The 22,978-nt window shown below is 36.2% G+C and overlaps 1 protein-coding gene across 12 annotated transcripts in view; it reads right to left on the reverse strand.

The window, feature by feature from the left end:
* Positions 1-22,978, reverse strand: part of KCNIP4 (potassium voltage-gated channel interacting protein 4) — a 430,639-nt gene that overhangs the window by 3,551 nt on the left and 404,110 nt on the right. For 11 of the 12 annotated variants that reach the window (XM_071807360.1, XM_065837021.2, XM_065837024.2 and 8 more), the window contains 5 exons: positions 13,937-14,006; positions 9,730-9,800; positions 2,652-2,759; positions 1,444-1,548; positions 1,052-1,114 (listed from right to left, as the gene is read on the reverse strand). In XM_071807360.1, the coding sequence (XP_071663461.1) occupies positions 1,052-1,114; positions 1,444-1,548; positions 2,652-2,759; positions 9,730-9,800; positions 13,937-14,006 (417 nt within the window). Of the gene's footprint in view, positions 1-301; positions 354-1,051; positions 1,115-1,443; positions 1,549-2,651; positions 2,760-9,729; positions 9,801-13,936; positions 14,007-22,978 lie in introns of those variants that run through there. The other variant, XM_071807356.1, reaches the window with a different exon arrangement.

Genomic DNA, 22,978 nt, shown 5'->3' on the forward strand with positions numbered 1-22,978 from the left:
AGATTGCTGGTCCGCTTCAGCTCATATTAAATCAGAATCAGCCTAGATGAGGTATCAGTAGAACACTACTATGATTCCTTATATTTCTCACTGTAACAAATAGCGTTGGGTTTATTTGCCACATCAATTTGCATACTGTAATCAAGCATATCCTATCACTGGGTCTAATGTGACACTTTGCAGTACGTAACAACCTCGTATCACGCCAAAGACTCGGCATCATTATTTTGCGCTATATCATGATTCTTTTTCTGGCATTCTTTAACAAACATATTAACAGTACTTCCTTAAATTTTTGAAAATGCAACTTATCTTTCCTTGTATCACCTCCTGATCTGAGAGCAAGCCGGGTTCTGAAGGGCAGAGAAGTGAAAACAGGCTGTAATTCCTGCTGCAGAAGTTTATTCTCCTTTTTGACTCTAGAAGCAATGAGCTGCTTTCAGCACTTGAAGGAAATCAACAGTCACCTGGGTAGTGTAAACACTTGCAACTAATAATCACAATCAGTTTTCACTCTCTTGCCTTGAGAAAACTTGCCTGCTGTTAACTCCTGCCATCCAACACTCAGCAATCTCCTTGCACTCTCCCTTTTTAACGCCTCCAGCAGGTCATGACTTGCTGTTTGAGAAACACTCATATAGATGATAAATTCTCAAGCAATATTATTATTACTACTGTGACTATGTGTCACAGTTGTAGTAGGAATATGTTCATCAGCATGGACAAAAGATAGGAATAAATATTTAGCTGAATGTGAAGAAACTTTTCTGCTATCGAGTACAAAAAAAAACCACTGTTAAAGAAGGGATGTAGGCACAGTCATCTAATAATCAATGACAGCTTACATATAACATCTCTTCCATAGATTCAGGTCACAAATTTATTTACATTGTATAGTGGTTTTGTGTAGTAGTGTACATACATACTCTACCTTGAAGAAATACTGTCTCTGGTATTAGGAGTACCATCACTGTCACTCCAGAAATCTGTGCAGCACTATGATGGCATCAGCCAACAGATGCAGGTTCAGGACTTATCACTGGGTACTTACCTTCTGGCAGCTCTCGATGAATTCATCTATGGTAACTACTCCATCTTTGTTTTTGTCCATTTTCTGCTCAGAAAGAATAAGAATGTATGTTTATCCTCCTGAAATCCTGCATAAAGCAAGTCCTTTTTATTATTCATTTCAGTTATCTGTTGGCCTGGGAACAACCAGGCCAAAATGCTGTAAAGACGTAGTAAGTGATATACTAGAATAAGCTTAAGGACCTTATTGAAAAAGCGAGGTGTAATGAGTAGATCTGAGAAACTTGAGAGAGAACCACAGAAAAGAAAAAGGATTAAAAGTTTGGTAGGATATGCAAAACTGTTACAACAATGAAAACCTTTCCATACCTGCTAACAGAGCAATCTTTTTGGTTCCTTCGTTACCCAACCCACCTGGAAAAATGTTTCCACATGTTGTCTAGGTGCATCCTCCTTGAGAACAGGATAGGTACATTTCCCCATCATATCATATATTGCTTTCATGATATCAAGCATTTCCTGAAGAGAAAAATAAAATGTTTGTGTAAAGTAAGGTATGTTTTATTAATAGACACTGCTTCAACTCAGAACACAGAAATGATTTTTAGGAATTACATTTTGAATTTTAGGAATTACATTTTAGGATAAAATACCGAGATTGTGCCTCTTAGTTTATGACTGAACAGCTTCAAGAAGAAACTACTATGTTCCTGTAAATTCTAGCATGTTAGTTCAGCTGTCATAGATAAACTTGTTAAATAGATGCAGATGTATGATTTTGATTTTAAATAATTTAGAATGTGTGCAAGTTCATGGACTGTGGGAAAAACCTCCCGAGGTCTTGTGAATAGAACTAAACAAGAAAGTAAATTCTGTAACAGCAAGTGAATGGTCAAAACACATCAGCTTCTTACAACTGAGTTTTCCCCAGAGAAAACAGAAATACCCATGCACACATCTCTACATATGTCCTTGTTTTATATCAACAGCTTTGAATTTTGTTAGTAGAGTGGCTTGTGAATAAGTATTTTAAAGTTATCTGCCAGTATGCTAAGAAATTATGCTATATATCACCCTTTTATAATAATCATTAATTGTTTTTCTAAAAGTGTAAGATTAAGTATAATATATATATTTACATAAAGACCCAGTTCTGAAAAAACATATATTTAAATGAAAACACTCATTTGGTCCCACTGTAATATGAGTATGTGTTCGAATTCTTGCAGAATAAAAGGCGTAGGAATTTTTTTATATAAGTTGTCTTTCCAGTAAAATTTCTTAAAAGTAGATTCTATAATGAGTAACAATTACGGCCCTCATATTTAATTCTTGTTTTGTCCAAGTATCCTACCAAACTACTAGTGACTGTACGTGCAAAACATTTCTGTATCTGAAGAATTCTGACTTTTTACAATTTCTGTGAAGATTTTCCCATTTCAATATTTATATATGCCTTTAAAATGAGATAATTACTTTGGGTTAAGCACGGCTATTTTCATAATAGATATTTGTTTTATAACAATACTAATTTGACAATAAAGCCATTCTTTTTTGACAGCAAGACTTACATATGCAACCTTTAGTTTCAGTGATTAGTGTAAAAAGTAGATGTTACTTACCTCTTTAGTTATGTATCCATCCTTATTTATATCATACAAATTGAAAGCCCAGCTCAGTTTCTCCTGTACTGTCCCTCGAAGTAAAATGGAGAGACCCATAACAAAATCCTGAATAGAAAAAGAGTCTTGCTCAGTTTGGAACTGAGCAGTTTTCACACACACCCAGATATCCAGAATAATGCATTTGTCAGAAGAACAGAAGTCTGGAAAGATGTGTTGTTTCTATGTTTTTGCTTCACAGTCAGTGTTAAGGATTGCTGGTTTTTTTAAAATAATTAACAATCTATGCACTGTTTGCTACACTCATAATTAATAAGTAAATTAAGTCATTTTCTATAAAATAAGCCATAATTTTCTGTTTAGTGGTTTTATCTTCTGAAATGGCTCACATAAGCAGCTCCTGTTGAACTTAATATCAGGGAAGAGCAATTCCCATGGTTTAATTATCCAAAAACAGCTTAAGTGGGAGTTAGATGAATCTAAGTATAGGAGAGAACTATTTACTAAGAAACATTACATTATTTTTAAATCTATACCTTGTTGGAAGTAGTTCCCAGACCTCTTAGATCAGTCTGCTGCAGTCAACATTTGAAACTTCATGTATGATACAGTATACTTCAATACTTAAACCTTTTATTGGAAATATGATAGGGAATAATATTTATTATATGTTTATATACCACATTAATGCTTTTGTGACCCACTAATACTCTACTGCTATAGAGCTATTCCACAGAAATAAATCAGAAAACTTTTGAGATTATTTATAAGTAGTATTTGGTTATAGAATTTTGTTTCATCATTAATACTGTTTTGACAGCACAAACCTCATTTACATCTGGTTAGCATCTTGCAGATTGGGGAAAATACCAGCTGGGATGTGTTATCACCTGTATTCTGTATTTCTTAGCATGTCAACTTTTTTTAACAATAGCTTTTTTTTTTTTTCCCTAACCATCTCCTCCACTTTGTTCTATGTGGTAAGCTTGTAAAACCATAAATCTGCGAAATTGTCCCTATAATAGTTGAGCAGAATATGGCAAGAGCTTGTATCTAAAAGTGCATTTCTTTGTCATTGACAAAAACATACAGGAAGTCTTAAAGTAACATTAAAGCAGAGACAATAAAAGCTGAAAAAAATTCTTATCCGCACCAGCAAAGTTTCTGCATTCCCTTAAAACAGGAACAATAGAAAAGACCTCATAGACATTAATTACAAAGGTCTGGTGTACCTCACAGTCAAATAAGTATACCAAATACAGTGAAGCATACTCAGATGTCATGGTCTAGGATCCACAGACAGCTCTTCTGACAGCTCCAGTCTTTTTAACAATTCAAGTGGTGTGCTCTGGGTTCTCTTAGTCTACTGTAAATTTCTGTGTTATTGGTATACATGCCCTTTGGGGTAAATGGGTACATGAATCTTGAAAGAGTTTTGCTCAACTTGTCTTGTCTGCATCTCAGTGACTAATTGAGGGTCACAGGGTTAAATCTCCAAACAGCTCTATATCAATGCACTATTAAGTATTAAAATGTTAAAAAAGTTCAGAACAGATTTGATCACATTATAGCATTAACAATTAACCTTTTTAATTCAGTGCCATGTCTTCAAATCTTTTCTGCACTGTTTTCCATTCTTGATGTAGCTTTTCCTGAAGTCCTTTGCGAAGGTCTCCAATAACTATATTTTCTTAGTGTATTATATTTCAGAACTCTGATTTTATTTTTAATTTGGCACCAGCAATATTTTTGTATCTATTCTACGTAAACAGAATTAGGTTATGGTTGGACTCCATGATCTTAAGGGTCTCTTCCAACCAAAATGATTCTATTAATATGATTTTATGATTCTGATTCTATGATTCTATTCTATGATTCTAAACCATATCTACTTTTGTTTTCCTGATTATTTATCTTTTTTTTTCCTTTCTGTGATGCACCACCCATATGTTATAATAGGTGGCTGCCCGGCATCATTTATATTGCCATTTGCAAGGCTGCCCTTGTATCATCATTTAAAACAAAATGCATTTAAAAAATGGTTTGCACAGGACTGAATGGCCGCAAGAGCGGGTCACCCCCATCCATATTACATTAACATGTTTGGGAATTGTACCAAGTTCAAGTGCATTGCCTTTGTCTGAGTGTTGTGCAGGAGTCCACCTCAGAAACAACAGAAAGGACTTACCATAAGAGGAAGTTGTGATGAGCTGAATAGGGACCAGTTAGGATAGGATATCTTTGCTACATACTTCATGCAGTTGAAAAATACAGCAATAAAATCATACAGAAACAGAAAATCTGATTCAATGGATATAGGCTAAATCCACAGGATAATTTGAGCTAGATCCTCAAAGAGAAAAATTCTCTGCATGGTGGAAGACAATGTGTGTGTCAGAGCAGTATAGCTATGCAAGCTGTTAAATTACTAAGCCAGTGCAGAATGACACAGGAAAGCAACATTGCTGAGGGTAGCAGCTAAGCTCAGAGTGTCTGTGTATCTGCTTGTTACCACCGACACAGTGACGCATGAACCATTTAGCATGCAGCATGAACCCAAGTCTCCATTACAATACTAGAGTACCAGATGTGTTTTCCTTCCTTGTTTAGACATCTGATTTTTGTGGAAGGAGTAATTCTACTTTTAGACCCTATTTTTTTTGAAATAAGATTCACAGTAATGCTTGGACACCTAAACCCCCTAAGGATGGTAACACTGTCCACTGAGAGGGACAGTCCCACTCAGCTGAGCAGCTAGTGAGGAGATGTGCATCTGATCTAGGGTCACAAAGGAGCCTACAGGTCTGGAGGAGGTCTGGACTGAGACACAGCTCTAGGTCAGGTCCCTCTTCAGCCTATGATAATGAAGTTTGAAGCACAGAAATCTGTGCTTGGGTACTTGCCTTTACTCCTTTTCACAGCTTCTATTTCTACCTTGCTAGCTTCCTGCTGAGCACGCTAATACCTGTAAAGACTGGAGACCTCCATTAAATGCCAAATTCTCCTGTGCCTAACTATGTTCCTGCAAGAAAGGGGGATGTCTCACTGAAAGGTTAAAAAACGAAGGATTGTTGCATCTGTTTTGAAGCCTCTGGGTGCTCAGTATCACAACCTGCTCACATTTCAGTTCTGCACTACATCTGTTTAGAGCCTCTGGTTGTGATCTGGGATTAATTTTTTCGTTTTGTTTTGTTTTTACAGCAGTGGTTAATTACCTCTTAACAAGGTTGTTGATGACTTTCTGATTGCTTTATCCTTCAGTAAATATTTGGGGAGAACTAGTTCCTTAATAAATTAGCGAATAAGCCTAATACTGTCCTGACTCGTATCCACAGAAAAGCTTAAAATTATTCCACCTGATCATGCATTCCTTCATGTCTCATTCAAGGCCAGAAGTATATAGGCAGGCACCTAAATCCATTTTTGGTTTTAGCGATGAGGATTTTGGAAAGGAATTAAGTGATGAGTGTTAATGACAGAAGTGGTGGAGCCCTGGCACACATAAAACTAATATCACTGAGGAGGTGCTGCTGTTTAGAGGAAATATGGAAAATTGAAAGCTGGAAACGGACTTTTTACAAGGGCATAATAGTGAGAGGACAAGGGGTAATGGCTTCAAACTGAAAAAGGGTATATTTAGGTTAGATAGAAGGAAGAAATTCTTCATCATGAGGCTGGTGAGACCCTGGAACAGGCTGCCCAGAGAAGCTGTGGATCCCCCATCCCTGGAAGTGTTCAAGGCCAGACTGGATGGGGCTTTGAGCAACCTGGCCTAGCAGAAGGTGTCCCTGCCCATGGCTGGGAGGCTGGAACTAGATGATCTTTAAGGTCCCTTCCAACCCAAATCATTCTATGATTCTATTAAATAGACTTCTTTGTAGTTACTTTACACAAGCTAGTATTAAAATGTTTGCAAGCCACTGTCCTGGGAAAAATCAGTTTATTTCCTACATGACATGAACAAGGCGTTTTGTATTGAACACAGAGATTCACACTTGGATACATTCATTAAACTGCTATCCTCATGTTATTGCCTTGGAGGCAATGACTGTTTATCACTTCAAATATTAGTGACATACCAAAGTTGTGTTTGATCTTAAGATCTGGACTCTTCTATGGAATGGAGTTAACATGCTTGTTAATTTGGTAATTAATGCAAAAAATCTGAGGTAACAATTGAGGAATAAACCAGAAAATCACCAACAACTTTGCTAGGAATTATTAATAATTTTTAGACAAACAAACAAAAGTTGTGTTGTTGTTTTTTTAATAAAAAATGACAAAAATCTTTGAACAATTCCATTGCATATGGGCACAGCTTTGTATTTTAAAGGCATTGAGAATTAGTGGGATTACTGAGTGACTTTCCTCAAGATCACATGTAGAATAGCCTTAATCTGCATCTACAACAAACTAAGGGTACTGATTTGGACATTTGCGTGTGATTGCAATGTGATTTACCTTTGACTGTATGTCTGAAGTTAACTAGCCTCATTTTTTTCTGTGTTAATAACCTTGAGGCCCAGATCTTCATTTTGGTTCAGTTACAATATTCATGCAGCAAGTGAAAACCTTGCTTTCACATCTGTCTCTGTTTGATGGATAAAAAGATCTTCAGTTCACTAATAGGCCAGAAGAGCCCTTCAATACTTGGGTCACTAGGTTTTCTGAAACTCTGTCCCTCATGCTAAAGCAGAAGTACTTGGCGTAAGTAATGAAATAAGTTAGTCTTAAAATTGATACAATCATGGGATACAGAGAGATAGGTTAAAGCAGCCAGTTTCATGAGTTTGTTTTTTTATGCTATATATAAGGCTTCAGTTGGAGAGCCTGACTCTTATCAGAGAGTACCCAGATTTAGGGATGACAATACTCAAAGGACACAGCAATCTCACAAAGCAATCTCATCCAATGAAGGTGTGCGTTTAACTTGTGCTAAAGTCCAACGCTTCATTGTTGATGGTTTAAAATTTGAAGAAAAAAGAGCAAAAAGCTAGAACAAATTCTCTCTTTCTTCTTACCCACAACTCCAGCTACCACTGCTTCATTAGAAAAAAGAGAGTGCAACACAAAAAATGCCTACATTCTTTCAGTACCATTCAGATTTTCATATGCTTTTTACATAGAAGAGAGCCAAAGAGTGGTTTTAATCATAGGTCATTATTTTAAATTGTATTTACACTTTGATATAAAAAGTAAATTGGGCTGACTGATTATTTATTCTCAAAATTGTTAAATCACTCCCTTTTTCTCTACCTTTTGTGCTATTTTTTTTTGTCTAATGGAAATCAGAAAACTAGAGTACAGATTAGTAGAGAAACCATATGGTACAGTTGCATATAGGATAAAAAGGAGCAGGAAGAAATAACATTATTGTATTTTTCACATTTCACAACATCTACTTTCACATTTTGCAGCTACTTTCACATGATTAAAAAAAAACAAACTAAACATTTTTAACATAAGGAGGATGCTTTTCGAATGGTTATCAGGCAGTTTGTAATTGTAATCCTGCTACATGAGACAAGGACACAGAAGCAAGAGTCTTTTGACAGCAGTAGGGTTATTCTGGCTTCACGATTAGGGCAAATAATATCCAAGTCTGTATAGCTCTCTGAGTCCATATGGAACAAAAGTAAGCTGTAAACATCTATCTTGGCAATGGCAAAAAAAAACCCCAAACTTATTTTAGCTTCCTGATTTATTCCAAAGCCTTCTTTTTTCTTTTTTTTTTTGTTGTACACAGACCTGCATTTTGATATATTAAAATCCCTTAAAAAGAGCTTTATATCTACTGCATTTTTTAAGGTTTTTTGTCTGAGATACAAATGTCAACAATTGTCCAGGAAAGATACTAAAGCTTCTTTTGTTCTCATTATTCTTAATGATAACAGCAGAAATACTTCTCAAATACTGCTGCTAAAAATATTTTCTCTCATTGCCTCTGCTGTTACTGATTTGACCAGAAGGATTCCTTGTAGAATTAGCTTATGTACAGATGATGTGAATAAAACCTCCATTCCCGCTTTTAGTTTCATGAAGAGCCAATTTATTTCAGCTGCCCAGAAAACAAGCAGATGGGGTCATGTTTGTTGTTGGGTGTTGTTATGTTTTGTTTTCTAATAAATGCAAATAACCCCCTACAAAATGATCTGGTTATAGTCCCAGTTGAAGTATAGATTTCTGATCACAGCATACCTGCTTCGCGAGGCATCTCCTTCCATATTACATCAATAATAAAACAATGAAAACGCTTTCAAAAAAGTTTCTGTCAGACCTTGCATCATCCTTCACTCAAGTAAATAATAAAAAAAATGTATCGGACATTTAAACAAATTTAAGGTAGATATATTTCTCCCAATCCAGTCTCAAGTTCTAAGAATATAATTCGTCCTTTATAGAGAAAACAAAACAAAGCAAAACATTACAAAGTAAACATATCGTTTTGCAAATGAACGGAGAGGATTTTTGTATTTATTTGTATAGCTTAAAAAAATGGCTCATTTGCAGTATTTTGTACACTTTTTTTTCATCTAAACCATTACAGTAAGTCGCCCTTTTTACCATGTCATTATGTTGATGACACCAGCCTTAGCAGGGAAAGGCAGAATTTTGAAATCAGATTGGACAGTTAAATGGAGGAAAAATTAATTTCAAACTCTTGTGCTTTAAAATACATTTGCTTTAATGACATTTTTTGTAGAGCCTTCTCCTGGAAACTAATAGAGTGTGTGAGCAATCCTGTCTTGGCTGAGTCATCTCCATAACATTAGTTGTAGTTCAGAGTCCTTCTCACCCTGCAGAGGCAGGGAATAAGATAAGGATTATTTTATGTAACTTGCAAACAGATTTATAAAAAAATTACATAGGAGCACAGTCTGAGTTACCATTTAGGGATATACAATTGTAAAATAATAATAATGGCTTTTGTTAATATACTGCAAAAACTTGAAACTTTAGTCACATAAGCTAGATTTTTCATAATGTGAACCATATAAGAAAAGCCATCAAACTGGACTTAATTTAAAGGAATGGCAAAATATTCAATAGCAGAGAAAGAAGTAAGAGCATTACTTACCTCAAAACTTACAGATCCATTGTGATCAGTGTCAAATGCATTAAACAGAAAATGTGCATAAGTTGTGGAATCTACAAGTTAAAACAGTAAAATTAATCCATAGTAATCACATCTTATTTGATTTAATTTCATTCCATGGAAAACTTTGAGACCAAGACTTATTTCGATATCAAGACTAAATTTTCAATTCAGTTTATTTATTTATTTATTGGCAGGGGAGGAGGTATAAATTAGAAGTGTAAGTATGTGGGTAGCTACACTGTTAGGAACAGAAAATCTAAAATTCTGATCTAGAATATCTTCATTCATTTTCATTCCTATTTCTGCTAATCACTGATACGTGAATGAATAGCAAAGAAGTCATGTTATTGTACTCTGAAACAACCCGTGTTCATGGGAACACTACTTTATCAGTTAAATGACCGTGACAGGGGATCTATTTCATATGTTAAAAAAGAAAAGTGTGTTCATTTGTTCACTTTAAATGAGTGAAGCAGATAGTACCGTCTGTGCCTCTGGCATATGGTTTTCACTCTGAAGACAGACCGGTTACCCAGGTTGAAGCCAAACTTGTCAGAAAGCTGCTGCTGTGCTCGCCCACCAAAACTGATTTGCTGCTTAATTCCCATGAACATCATCTGAGGGACAGGTCCTTAAAACCTTGGAAAAACTGGCTGTGACTAACCAAAGTTGTCAACAAGGCTCTGAAAGATGACCTTGAACAAGTGATCCCTTCACTAATTATTTGTCTACTTTTTACACCTACTGACCAGTGCATATGGACTAATTTCAGAAACACAAGACAACATGAATATAAATGTCACGACTCTAAGTTGTTGTAAAGAACCATTTTTCCATTTCCTCTGAATGCCTTCCAAGAAGCACAACCTGCTCCAGGAGTAATGCACTGCAAAGAGAGAACTCCAGAGACTGCCCTGTTGATATGAGCTACAAACTGATGGGGTTATGGGAAGTCAGCTTTCCTCAGTGTCTTTTCCCTCTCTCAAAACTATGCAAATTAATGTAGGATTAGGTATTGTTTACTTTTAATACTCATTTGTTTGCTCTTTCTACTTCATGTATTTACATTAATTTTAGGTTAATTAACAAACTTTTAGTAAAGTGGAAAGTATCATGAAATCTGTGTCCCTCTTGCAGGACAAACCCCTCCCTGTCGTGGAAAAACACCATCAGTCCTAAGGTGCCTTCTTCTGATTTCTTTGCACTAAATCATTTTACCTTTCAAATTAATCCTGAAAATCTTTATTTGTCATAGCCCAAAATATTATTTTGAATTAAACTGAGTGATAGTCTTGGATCATTCACCTGAAATGCCACCTTGCCCCCAAAAGGAGCAAATATATTAAAACTGAAAACTCTGTACTTCATAGATTCAGACCTGATATTAATACATAAAGTCTCTGGTCTTACTTCAATAAGTTAATTTCATATGATGTGAAATAACTGTAACAAGAAAGAACTCTGCAACCTTTAAACCCTGTGTCTGTTAATACATTTTCTGAGAATTAAAAAAAATAAACCAAACCAAAAAACAACAACCACAAAAAACCACAAACAAACAAAACCAAAACAGAACAAAACCCAAAACCCAATTGAGATGTTCATTCCTCCTTGTATCCAGTCATAATTGCTTAAGCATGCCCTAGCAGATAAATTCCCACTTTAATTGAAAAATGTTAATTTGTTGACTTCAGTTTATAGTTAGGATTTTAATAAACCTATTTTCTATAATCTACTGAGACTTCTGTTGTGTAACAGAAAATACTATGCAAGCCATCTTCAGGGGAAAAAAAAAACAAAAAAACAAACAACGAAACATTATAGAGGTATAATTACTGTAAACTGAATTTTAAATAGCTTCCCATTCTCTTGGCTTTCATGTCTTAAAAATATGTGAAATATTCCTGAATATTTTCTGCAACTTTAAAGAACAGACAAAGGTTAACACAAAACATTTTTATTGTTTGTTGCCCATACATGATATAATATACTACGTTTTTGTATGATGACATAGGAAAAAAATTCTCTAGAATAAGAATCTTTTCTTGCTAGTAACTCCTTGTGGGAAAAAAAAAAAAAAAAATCAAAAGTCCTTTTCAGAGTTGTTTGTTCAGGCAATTCTGGCCTTAAATTTTTCCTTCCAAAACACAGCAAGATGAGGTACACTCGTCTTTTAATTACAGCTATTTAATGCACTTCTCCCCTGCCCCCACCTCCCTAAATCTTGAACATTAATCATGTTAGACAAAAGCTTAACTTTTTAAGTAAAATAAGGTTTCTTTTCAGGGATCTGATATCATAACTAGTAGGTTAAATTGATATTTTGACAGGTTGAGACAAGAACAGATATTAAATCAGAATTCCTTTGAAATACTCTATTAAAGCATTTTAAACATTAGAGACAAAAAATGGTTGTCATTATACCTCCAACAGCACGTCTTATCAAACCATGAACATAATCTGTTCTGTTCCTAACTGAGAAAGATTGTAATAATTATTCACTGTGTGGTTTCTTATCTACAACCTGCTCAGTTGAAGAACAAATCCCAAGTTATATATCAGGCAACCCATTGCATGAATGCAGGGGGGCTATTCATCCACCTGTATGGCAGTGGATTTCTATTATAAAGAAGCTACTGGAGTGCCCTTTGGGCATGGAAAGCTTTTTACAAAGATATTCCTGTTTTTTTAAATGCATTTTTCTTTACTGCAATCCAGTGTCATCTGCTTTGCTACTCTCGTGGCCCCCTTGTCTTTGTTCTGCTCCTCCTGGAGTAAGGAAGAAGAAACCACCAACATGAACACCCTATTCCTCCCGGGGAAGGACTCCAGATGCCGACAGTCCATTGCGGTCCCCACGTGCTCCCCCACATGATGCCACTGCCCTAAAGGCCCAGGGGAGCAGCAGAAGGATGAGCATTAGCACCAGGAAAAGGGGTAGAAACTAAGAACTGAGTATATTTCAATTTTAACTACACTACTATTCTTTCATTTCTGTAACAGTTAGGTCAGGACTAATAAAGATTAGGCTTTACATTTACTTTCATAACACATTTTAGCCTTACTTTTAGAAAAGATGTACTTTCTCTTTGCCCATAAACAATTTGGAGTGTAACAATAGGAAATGTCGTAATTTTTTAAATTATTATTTTAAGTGTAGTAAAGGTGTAGTAAATCACATGCAGAGAATTATTTTCATTAGCCAGGGTAACTAAAAAATACAATATCTGAAACTGTAATTGTTAGCTTGGTTTAAAAGCTCAGATATAGAAATAATCAGTAGGCAGGCTAACTCTTTTAGCCTTTTATTCTTCCCCATTGACTACGCCTACTTGTTAAGGATTTCGGTGCTGGTAATCCACACTGAACGCCGCTATTTACCTTCTAGGTCTTTATTGAAAAGAAAACTAATTGGGAGATGTTTTGTTCCTACCAATTAAATGTGTTGGTTTTGTTTTTATTAAATACAAGTGAAAAGAGAGAGCTATGAACAGTACCAGGGAAACATGAAAATCTCAAGAGCTATGAGAGATGAAGAGGCAGGACTGAAGAGTTGTAGGATAATATGAAGAGGGAGGATTGAATGGTAAAAGCAAGAAGAAGAAAAGAGAGGAAAATAATTCAAATTAAAAGAAAATTGAAGGTTCAAGGCAAAAAACTGTCATACATCTTTGTTTCACCTTCATTTCACTATAAGGTAGTGAAGATAAATAAATTAATGAAACCCCTGGAAATTAATTAACTGAAATTGAGTTCAGAAAAGAAAAAAGCCCTTATTTAAGTCAAGAAACCCCATAGAAATCAAGGAGGGGGGTCTGCCTTCGATATTAGAGGGTACTTCTAGTGTCTCCTACAGTTTTCGTTCCTACTGTGAAAGATGTTTTGGAATAAAAGAGAATGGAGAAGACTGTATAGGAACTTTAAAAAGAAATAACCTACTCAGAGAAACCTGGTTTTCCAAAGTACCCAAACACAGGCAATAACTTCATAAGAGAAGACTGACTTCTTGTGGATATCATTGTATTTAGTTTAGAAATATGTATCAGAGAAGTACCCCATGAGTTCAGACAGAGCTTGAGACGACAATCATGTTAATTTGAACAAAAGGCTCTTTTGTCAGACTTAGGGACTTACAAACATAGCTCTCTGTTCACTGTACTACTAATTACATCTGCCAAGTACTTACCTCCCTGTGGAAAGAACTGCGAGTAAATCTCTTTGAAGGTTTCCTCATTGACAACACCACTGGGGCATTCCTGAAAAAAAATGAAAGAAATGAATACCATCCACTCTGGCCCAGTTAAACCACATATTCATGAGACTGTAAAGAACATGTGCGTGACTCTGAGAGTTTAACATGTCTGATTTTGCACTTTCAAGCAAGTATTAATGCATCAAATGTTCATTCACTTTGATGCATCTTCATGTTCCCATGGGACAAAAATTTCTTCTGTGCCGTATATCTCAACTTCAGCCTTGAGACCTGATTGACAGATGTGAGCAGCAACCGCTCTGCTGCAGTGCAGGGAGCTACTGGTGCTACTGTGGGCCATTTGCAGAGTGTGGAAAACAAGCAGGAATCTGAACTGCATTTGCAGTTGGGTATTACTGATAGAACATGCAGGCATATTCTACCAGAGGAGTTATATTCAATGAATTCAAAAGACTCCGCCACAGAAGATCTTATTCAAACCTTGAAGATCCTTCTCCCTCTTTACATCTTTTTCATAAGCTGAAGTATATAAGAAAGAATAAGCAGAAAGTGCCAGAGCAGAGTGATAAGATGGAAAATGAAAGGAAGCGAAGAAGAAGTAAAAAGAGGATTAGAGCAGTGAGTTGACAAAAATGACTTATGGAAAGATGCAGAAAAAGCAGAAGGAACACTGTATTGTTTACTGTAAACATCAAAGACCAGACAGCCAACTTCTAGTCTTGCATTTACCACACTGAGCAGATGGCTTTGGGCAATGCACTTAATTTATTTTTTGCCTTAATTCCTCTTTAACACAGAGGGTGAAAAAAATCTGGAAAGCTCTTTAAGAGGAAAGTATTTCTAGAAACAAAGGTAAGAAAAGACAAATTAAGTGTTAAGGGTCATACATTTATTTTTGTCTATTACTATGCTATTTGGACTGATAGCTCAAACTTCTGTGCTCCTGGTCTTAAACTGGGGAAAAGAAATAGCTGTAAATGAAGATAAAGAACAGTGTAACATCTTTTACCAGTATAATAACAGCTTTTGCTGTGAAAGCAAATAATATTTCTATTAGACTGAATACGGAACACTGAGATATTCATAGTTCTGACAGCTTCTGCTAAGAAACAAATAGTGTAATCTTGCTAATTGGGAGATGAATGCACCACCTGAAAAACACGTCAGATCAGTAGATCTAGGACTATTTTGATTTATGTCACTTATCCTCAGCCAAAATCAGCACTTTACCATAACTAAGCATATGCAAACACGTAGTAAGAAACAGTTCTGTTTGATCAGGAGAAACAGCGACCACAGAGACAGAAGAACAAAATTATTTGTTCCTGGTCACAGAGTCTGTCGCCGACAGAGGCAGAATTAGAGAACAGGTCTTTGTAACATCAGATGTATACTGACTGCTGGGCCACTCTGCCTTTCAAACCAAAGCCTTTGGGGAACGGGAGGAACAGTTAAATGAATTTAGCTTCTCTACCCTTTGTCAGGTAAGGAGCAATCTGTTAGTTGAGGTGGCATCTCCCTGACTGTTATGTATTTGGGTGTGACAGCGTTCTAAAATATCTCTCTGCTTTACCAGCTTCCTAAAAATACTGTAATCAGTGGTAATCAGTGGTCTAGTGTCTCTGTGGCCCATAGCAGGTTTACTAAAGCTGCTTGTCCGTTTATGTGAAGCCTTCTGGAGTTGTATAAGTGCATGCGAAAGAGCAGTATTTGTACTTGTATTTGGAGCACAATAAAGAAAACATCAGTGAAGTGTTCAGATACTCATTGATATAACATTACAGTTATTCAATGTAGAAAATGGAATATATTTCATAAGTTCCTCTTCCAAACATACATTGGTATATATTCTACATGATTCCCAGATTTGCCCAAGGAAGAATAACACCGCCTTCTCCCTGAGATGGGTGGGAGTGTAAAAGGACAATGCAGTATTTCAGAATTTAGAAAAAGAAGGCAAGGCTTCTTTCTGTTCTACATTTCATTTATTTTCAGGCAAAAAGCAAGGCACATTTTGAGTTAACTGAAAGAAAACCTATGTATTTGAATCTGTAAAATTCAGATCTTGCCCTTTTTTTCTTTTTTTTTTTTTCTTTTTTTCCCCTCCTGAGAAGCTCAGTAAATAATGAATGACAAAATGTGCATTTAAGTTCATCTAACTCTATGGCTTATGAAGATGTAAAGCAATTTTTCTACCTTTTCTTTGGATGAATAAGATATTCAAAACATCCTCATTTTGCAAAGAGTTCTCTCCCATTTTACAGGAAATGCCAGTGTCTGCAACAGTGTCAGTCCTTAGTCTAAAGCTGTGGAAAATAAGGCTCCCATTTCCTGACTGCATTTGAGTGTTGTGATGTTAGAGGAGAATTAAATGTACTCTGGAAAAATATGTCTAATTTATTATTTGTTACTTCAAAATAAGTTAGCAGCCTGTTTTTAGAGATCTACATACCTCATTATGGCAGTACTTTTTTCTGTCACTTAATGAACTCCAGTTTCACCATACTCTTTGAAAGAAACGTTCGAAAACGCAGCCTACTTTTACAGAATTACATATTAGTAAAGCCAGGAATGAACTCTTGAGTTTTTCTAGATTTACTCCCTGTATTTTTTTCCTCTGCTCTTTACTACTGCATTGCCCATAACACCTTACCTTTTCCGTCCTTGGAGGTCTGTAGTAATGGCACCTTAATGATATTAATTAGAAATCCTGTGATACTGACCAATTACTCGTCAGAAATATCAGTTTGAACTCTTCTTTCCTTAGCTTGGAAATTTCCTCTGAGACTCTACAAGATGGTGAACACCTTTGTTCTTAAATAATTTTAGTCAAAATATATATGCAGCCAGCATAATTTACCTCCAAGACCACCCTTTTCTTTACTCATAAATCTGCCTTTATTTTGATTATCAGGAGATTTCTCTAGTTCAGAGAAAGAGATTTAATATTGTAATTGTTAAGTATGCCCCATGGCTCTATGTCAAGTTATTGCTGACTTCTGCCATTGTAGCAACTATAATTAAAAAATCTTTTCAACTTTTCATTAAACTCTTATAAAAGAGAGGAAAATAATTAAATAGTTTGAAAGAAAAACGTGAGGCTTATTTAAACCATTTCCTATACACTTTTTTTCCTCCAGCTGTACATAATTTATTTTGTTACAGAAATTTTCTGTTTGACAGGCTTTTAAAATTGCATTAATGATGTATTATATTTTCCTTCTGGAGAATAAAAAGGAGGAAAAGTTCATTTTGAACTGTTTTTCCTGAGTCTAGTACTCCTTCCTTTTAAGAGAAAATAATATAAACCAACAGCAAGAACTGACAGAGAATAATAAATTTGATTCTGCCTTTTGATGATCTCGCTTGTGATTTTACTGCTGAGAAATTACACCTCCAGCACATGGTCTTATGAACCACTCCAAAACCCATAAATTATTTACAAGCTTCATGCTGTCTAAGCTGTCTTTTTTTTTTTGGTATTTCTAAGAATACTGCAATAGCTGGATTCTTCTTTACTACCTAATCAACATCCTTTTTAGACAAGTAGCCAACCCCAAAAGACACAAAAAAGAGAGAAATAATGAAATGTAGGAAAGAGGATGAAGGAGAAACAAAGACTTTTGTCTGCATAACAAACAATTTTGCATGATCGATTAAGCTGTATTAGGAGCTTTGGCAATTTAAAATATATTTTAATTAAAGGCTTTTGCATGACAGGTTCTCCATCCCATGCTTTATCTGATGTCAGTTTTCATTCTGCTTCATTTAGATATATGTTCATGTGCATTGACTTAATTGTCTCTAATTGGTATTATTTTCCTTTTTTTTTTTTTGAATGTACTGAAAATTTTAATTTTGCATAAGCACAAAACTTCATGGAAGAACACGTGTAATTCTGAAATAGCATGCACATACTTTGAAGCTAATTCTAGAAATCCCACAACATAAACCCACAGTGGCTTTTCACATGTAGGCAAGATCCTAATTTTTCATTTGAGTATAAAAGGGCTTTGATCAAAACAGGATAATAATTTAATAAATGGCCTTGATCTAGTAATACAATCTAGGCTAGATTAATAATGAAATCTGGGCCAACAGACACCTCATGAAGCTCAAAAATTGCAACTTTCTGTGTCTGGGAAGAACCCGCCCCTTGCCTCAGCGCCAGTTGCAAAGCGACCAGCTGAATGGCAGTGCTGCCAACAAGGACGTGGGGTTGCAGTTGATGTGACACTGAGTATGAGCCAATGAAGAATTGTTACTGCAAATAAGACAAACCACCTACTGGGCTAAGGCCAGCAGACTCAGGGAGTTATTCTCTCTCTCTGCTCAGGACAGTCTTGGGACCCTCCTAGTGACATGGAGGAAATGAAGAAAGTTCAACAGAAAGCCATGGAGACTACTAAGGATGAGAGCACATGGCCAATGAGGAGAGACTGAGGGAGCTGAGAGATAGTCAAGACCATCACCAAGGGATGAGCTAACAGCAGCCCATGTGAAGGGCAGCAACAGAGAAAAAGGAACCAAAGTCTTAGCAGGGGCAGTCAGCAAAGTTCAGTGCCCACAGTCTGAGGTTTGTGGCCTCACATGAGACACCAGGAAAAACTTTTTCACTCTTCTTGGTACCGTGAAATGTGGTGATGCTTGAGAGACCCCATAATTTCACTGAAAATTTGGGCTGCTGAACAGCCTGGGAAACCTGTCTGTGTATGTGGCAGAGCTTTTCTAAGGGATGAGATGAGAGGTTTTGTTTGATAAGCAGACCTTGATAATTTGCCATTGTGAACAAGGACATACTGACCAGGCCAGAAGGGTGTGGGTCAGGGGCTTCATACAGTAGGTTCTGAAGATTGTATTTTTTCAGTCTTTAATGTTTTTAAGGTTTATGAAAATTAACTTTTAATTTTATGCACTCCCCACTTCCAAAGATGCATAACTAAGGTTGATTTGAACTTGCTACATCTCATGTTTGTTCTTATGTATGTGGCTGAAACATAGGCCTTATGACTCTTATTTGTAGAAAAATGAGTCAAATAATTATGTTGCTTTCATGGGTTGCAAAACTAAATTAATTTTTCCCACTAAGAAGTACAATCAGTGTTTTTGGACTAAACATCTGCTTTTATTCAGATAAAAAAATAGTGTTTAATCAGGACACATTGATATGTATTCAGCCTATATTGGCCTTCCACAGCAAGACATCAGTGGCTATGTAGTAACACTTCTCAGCAAAATTATCAGCAAAATATTTGTCAAGGTTTTATCATATAGAAAGATTTTTTTTAGTGTGGATACAGTAATGTATTCTATCACCAAAGTTTATACTTGAGATGTACAGTGTTTTTTCTAGGCTTATAGAAAATCTAACAACAAGGGAACTTAAGTGATCTGAAAACTCATTTGCTGAAGTATTTAAGCACTATATAAATGATCTGAAACAAACCAGTGATACCTAGTTTACAAATACTCCTCTCTTGATCTTACTCCAAAATAAAATATGTGTCAGAAGTGACACACATAAGAAATTAAGCTACAAACAGTCCCTCTGAGGATGGAAGAGGTAAGGACTTTAGTGAAACATATCTAACATGATCTCACTATGCCTTGAAACACAGATAACCTTTAATCAGGCTATCACCAAATATTACCCCAGTTGTCAGACATAATAGTCCAAGATCAAACCAAGAAGACATCAGATAGATGCCAATTTCCAGTCAGAAAGAACCAAAATCCCAGCTCACTTGTAAGAACAGGTATAGTCTGTGAAAACAATGAAAGAATAACTTTCCTAATATTCCTCTGTGTTCTCACTTTGTGTCAGATGGTGCTTTGTGCCATTTCTGTAGCATAAGCCAGAGAAAGAATGCAGAGAGAAAACCCTTCCTTGGAAAAATAGCAGGTGCAATTCGGGATTGCCAGCATGAGGGAGTGTAAGCAGCAGCATCATGTTACATTGATATGGTAAATTCTCATGGCAAACAGGAAAACCCAGTGCTCTCTCAGCAACTGCACTGCTTGTGGGCCATGGGAAGGGGGTAATCTTAATTTGTCAAGCAGAAGCAATACTGAAAAATTACTTATTTGGACCATTCAAAGTTGATATAAGTAAGCAAGGATGCCAGCCTCGCGGTTGCCTTCAAAGGGCTGAATGTAATTTTAGGACTGTAAAAAATTCAGCCCTTTGAAGGCAACCGCGAGGCTGGTGTGCCCCCCCCCCCCCAAGTGAAAATGAGTTTGACACCCCTGACGTATGCCATTGATGAAAGTAAGTTTTATTTTGACTAGGTGTTTTATTTAATTGCAAATAAATTAATGGTAGTGGATAATGTCCTGATGTCGGCCTGCACATGCAAAATGATAGCTGGGAAGAAGAGAATTAAATGGCTGCTGTGTCTTAGTCCTCTAGGGTCAATGCAGGAATTGGCTTTTTACAGTTTTGTTATGCCTTTACAGCTTTGAAATTTAACCAATATCCAGCTGACACACTATAAATAGTCATGTCTGCAGACCACTAAATATACTTCAAACAGAACAGAAAACAAAAACACAAGTTAATACACTTCTAGACTAAATGTTTATATTTTATTTATATTTAATAAAACTGATTATAAATTATAAGCATGCTGCTCCTGGCAGAATGCTGAATTTTGTTAAGTTATGTGATAAAAGCTTGTCTGGGCACCCACAGAGGAGCACAAAGTGATAATGGCAGGCTGGGGAACCCAACTAACATCTTCTTGTGGCTGCTCTCAGGACACTCCAGGAGCCATTGGCCCACCGAAGGCCCAGCTCCACAAGCTCAGAGAAGCACAGAGGCAGAAAGGTAAGTGGGAACCCAAATAAAGGACAGAGAGGAAGGTGCACACTGTTCTGGCACCTCCCAGGGCTGTCTCAGGAGAGCCTCAACCCCAGTGTCAGGGCATCAAGATGAGCGATATTTTATTTAATGCATTTATACAATTCAATGCATTAATTTATCAGTATTATATTGATTTTAATTAGGAATACGTTTAGCATTAAAGATGTATTTACCAAACCTCAATAGGGCTAGGATCAAGTTTTGACCCACCTTAGAGCTGCATACTGAGACTAAATGTTTGTAATTTATTGTAAGTTAAACAAACAAACAAATTTGTAATTTTGTAACTCATTTCTCTGCAGTAAATATACATCTGCTTGTCCTTGATACATTCATCAGGAATAGATTTCATTGCGTATGTATTTTGAAGTGAGTGCTAGTGCCATTAACTTAGTGTTCTGAAAGTGCTCTTAGAATGCAGGGTTCTCTTTTGATAGTCTATTTTTTTATTATATTTTTCCCCAGTGAAAAAGCAGAAGACGTATCAGCAGTGATTTTTGTGAAAAAGGGGCTTGGTGGCATTGCTGGAGTTCAGATCACATTTATTGGACAACATAGGAGGAAAGACCAAGAGCAGGAAAAAAAAAACCTGCAGCAGCCAATAAAAGTGAAACTATTTTAGCAGGACTTCAAAGTAGATGAGAGAAACAAAATTAGGTTTCTGGGGGAAAGAAGGTTTGATGTCATTAAAGGAAAACCATATGCAGTCTGAAAAACATCTCGAAAGATATGCTTAAAAGAGATGCCGAGCACCAGCCTGTGAAGCAACCTCAAAAATAATAATTCACAGAAACCCTCTCTCTTGAAATACTTGAAATGTGGCTGAACAAAGGACTAGAAATTAAGACTGGGAAAACTAACCTGGGAATAGTCAGATAGTTCAAAAGATATTTTTCTTTTCTCATTAACACAGATTATAAATAATCCCAGACATATTTATGCTCCTTTTCTTCTTTCTTTTCCTTTGTTCTAAATACTTTAGAAGAAGAAATAACAGAGGATGAAGTAGGGAGAGAAGAGCAGCTGTTTTCCTGCCATAGTTAGATTCCCCCCAAGAGGACAATGAATTCACAGAAGTCCAACAATAAGCAAAAATTGTCCATTAGTTGTTGGTAAAATTTAAAGGGGTTGTTTCTCCTGTGAATTTAAAGAAAAAAAAGAACATATCTTTGTAATCTATTACGGAACAGCTTCTTTGAACTGGTGTCTTCTGGAGTGCTGTATTGTCAGCTCCTGCTATCTAACACCTCTTTTTGAAACTAGATGAATGACAGAAACATTTAATTTCCTTTGTATAGATTTTTCATTCAACACCTCAACACATCAAATGGGAGCTTTGAGGAAGTTTTTAGGAAATCAATGAATGTATGAGATAATTGCAATGCCTATAGGAGAGATACTTACTTTGGCCCTTTTGATGAGGCAATTATATTATTCCCCCACTGCAGTGTTCCTCTTGATCTCTGCTATTCACCTACCATAAAAGGCAGTTTGTCAAAGGACTGGGAGGATGATGGGCAAGACAGTGTCTCAAACTACTCAGGAAGGCTGACAATTGGTTCTATTCTGTCTTTAAACCTATCATTTTGGGGTCTGGCCAGGCCTGTGATACAATGGAACAAGTCTAGGCCTTACCTGCCTTTCTTTAGAAAAGCTGTTAAAGGAGCTGTTGCTCATTACCAAGAAATGTGCAGAGATGGGAAGGTGAGCAGAGGCAGGCTGCACTGGAAGAGATGGGTAAAATAAAGTTTTAAAGATGTGTCTGTTGGATGCCTGTTCATCCGTAGTGACAACCCAGCAGGCTCAAAGGCCAAGTGTTTGCTGTGAGGGTGATCTCTGCAGATTAAACCATTTAAGTGAGGCTTCATAACATCTCAGATAGAAGACATAAACCACAATATAAATAAGAAAGTGGCATTTCTTTCTTTCTGTTAGACAGGGGATCCCCCTCTAGTTTTACAACCTGTTACACTGGTTTAGTAGCCAGATTACCAGCTGATCCAGCCAACAAATAGAGCTGCCACCTTCTTCATGCCATTAATAGAATACCAGGTAATTTTCTCAGAGACAGAAGATAATTCCTCAGACAACTCAGAAACATGAATTTTTTACTCAAATAATTTTCATATTCCCTTAAAAAATTGAAATATTTT

This window comes from Patagioenas fasciata, chromosome 4 (assembly GCF_037038585.1).
Source record: "Patagioenas fasciata isolate bPatFas1 chromosome 4, bPatFas1.hap1, whole genome shotgun sequence".
NCBI classification, from domain to species: domain Eukaryota; kingdom Metazoa; phylum Chordata; class Aves; order Columbiformes; family Columbidae; genus Patagioenas; species Patagioenas fasciata.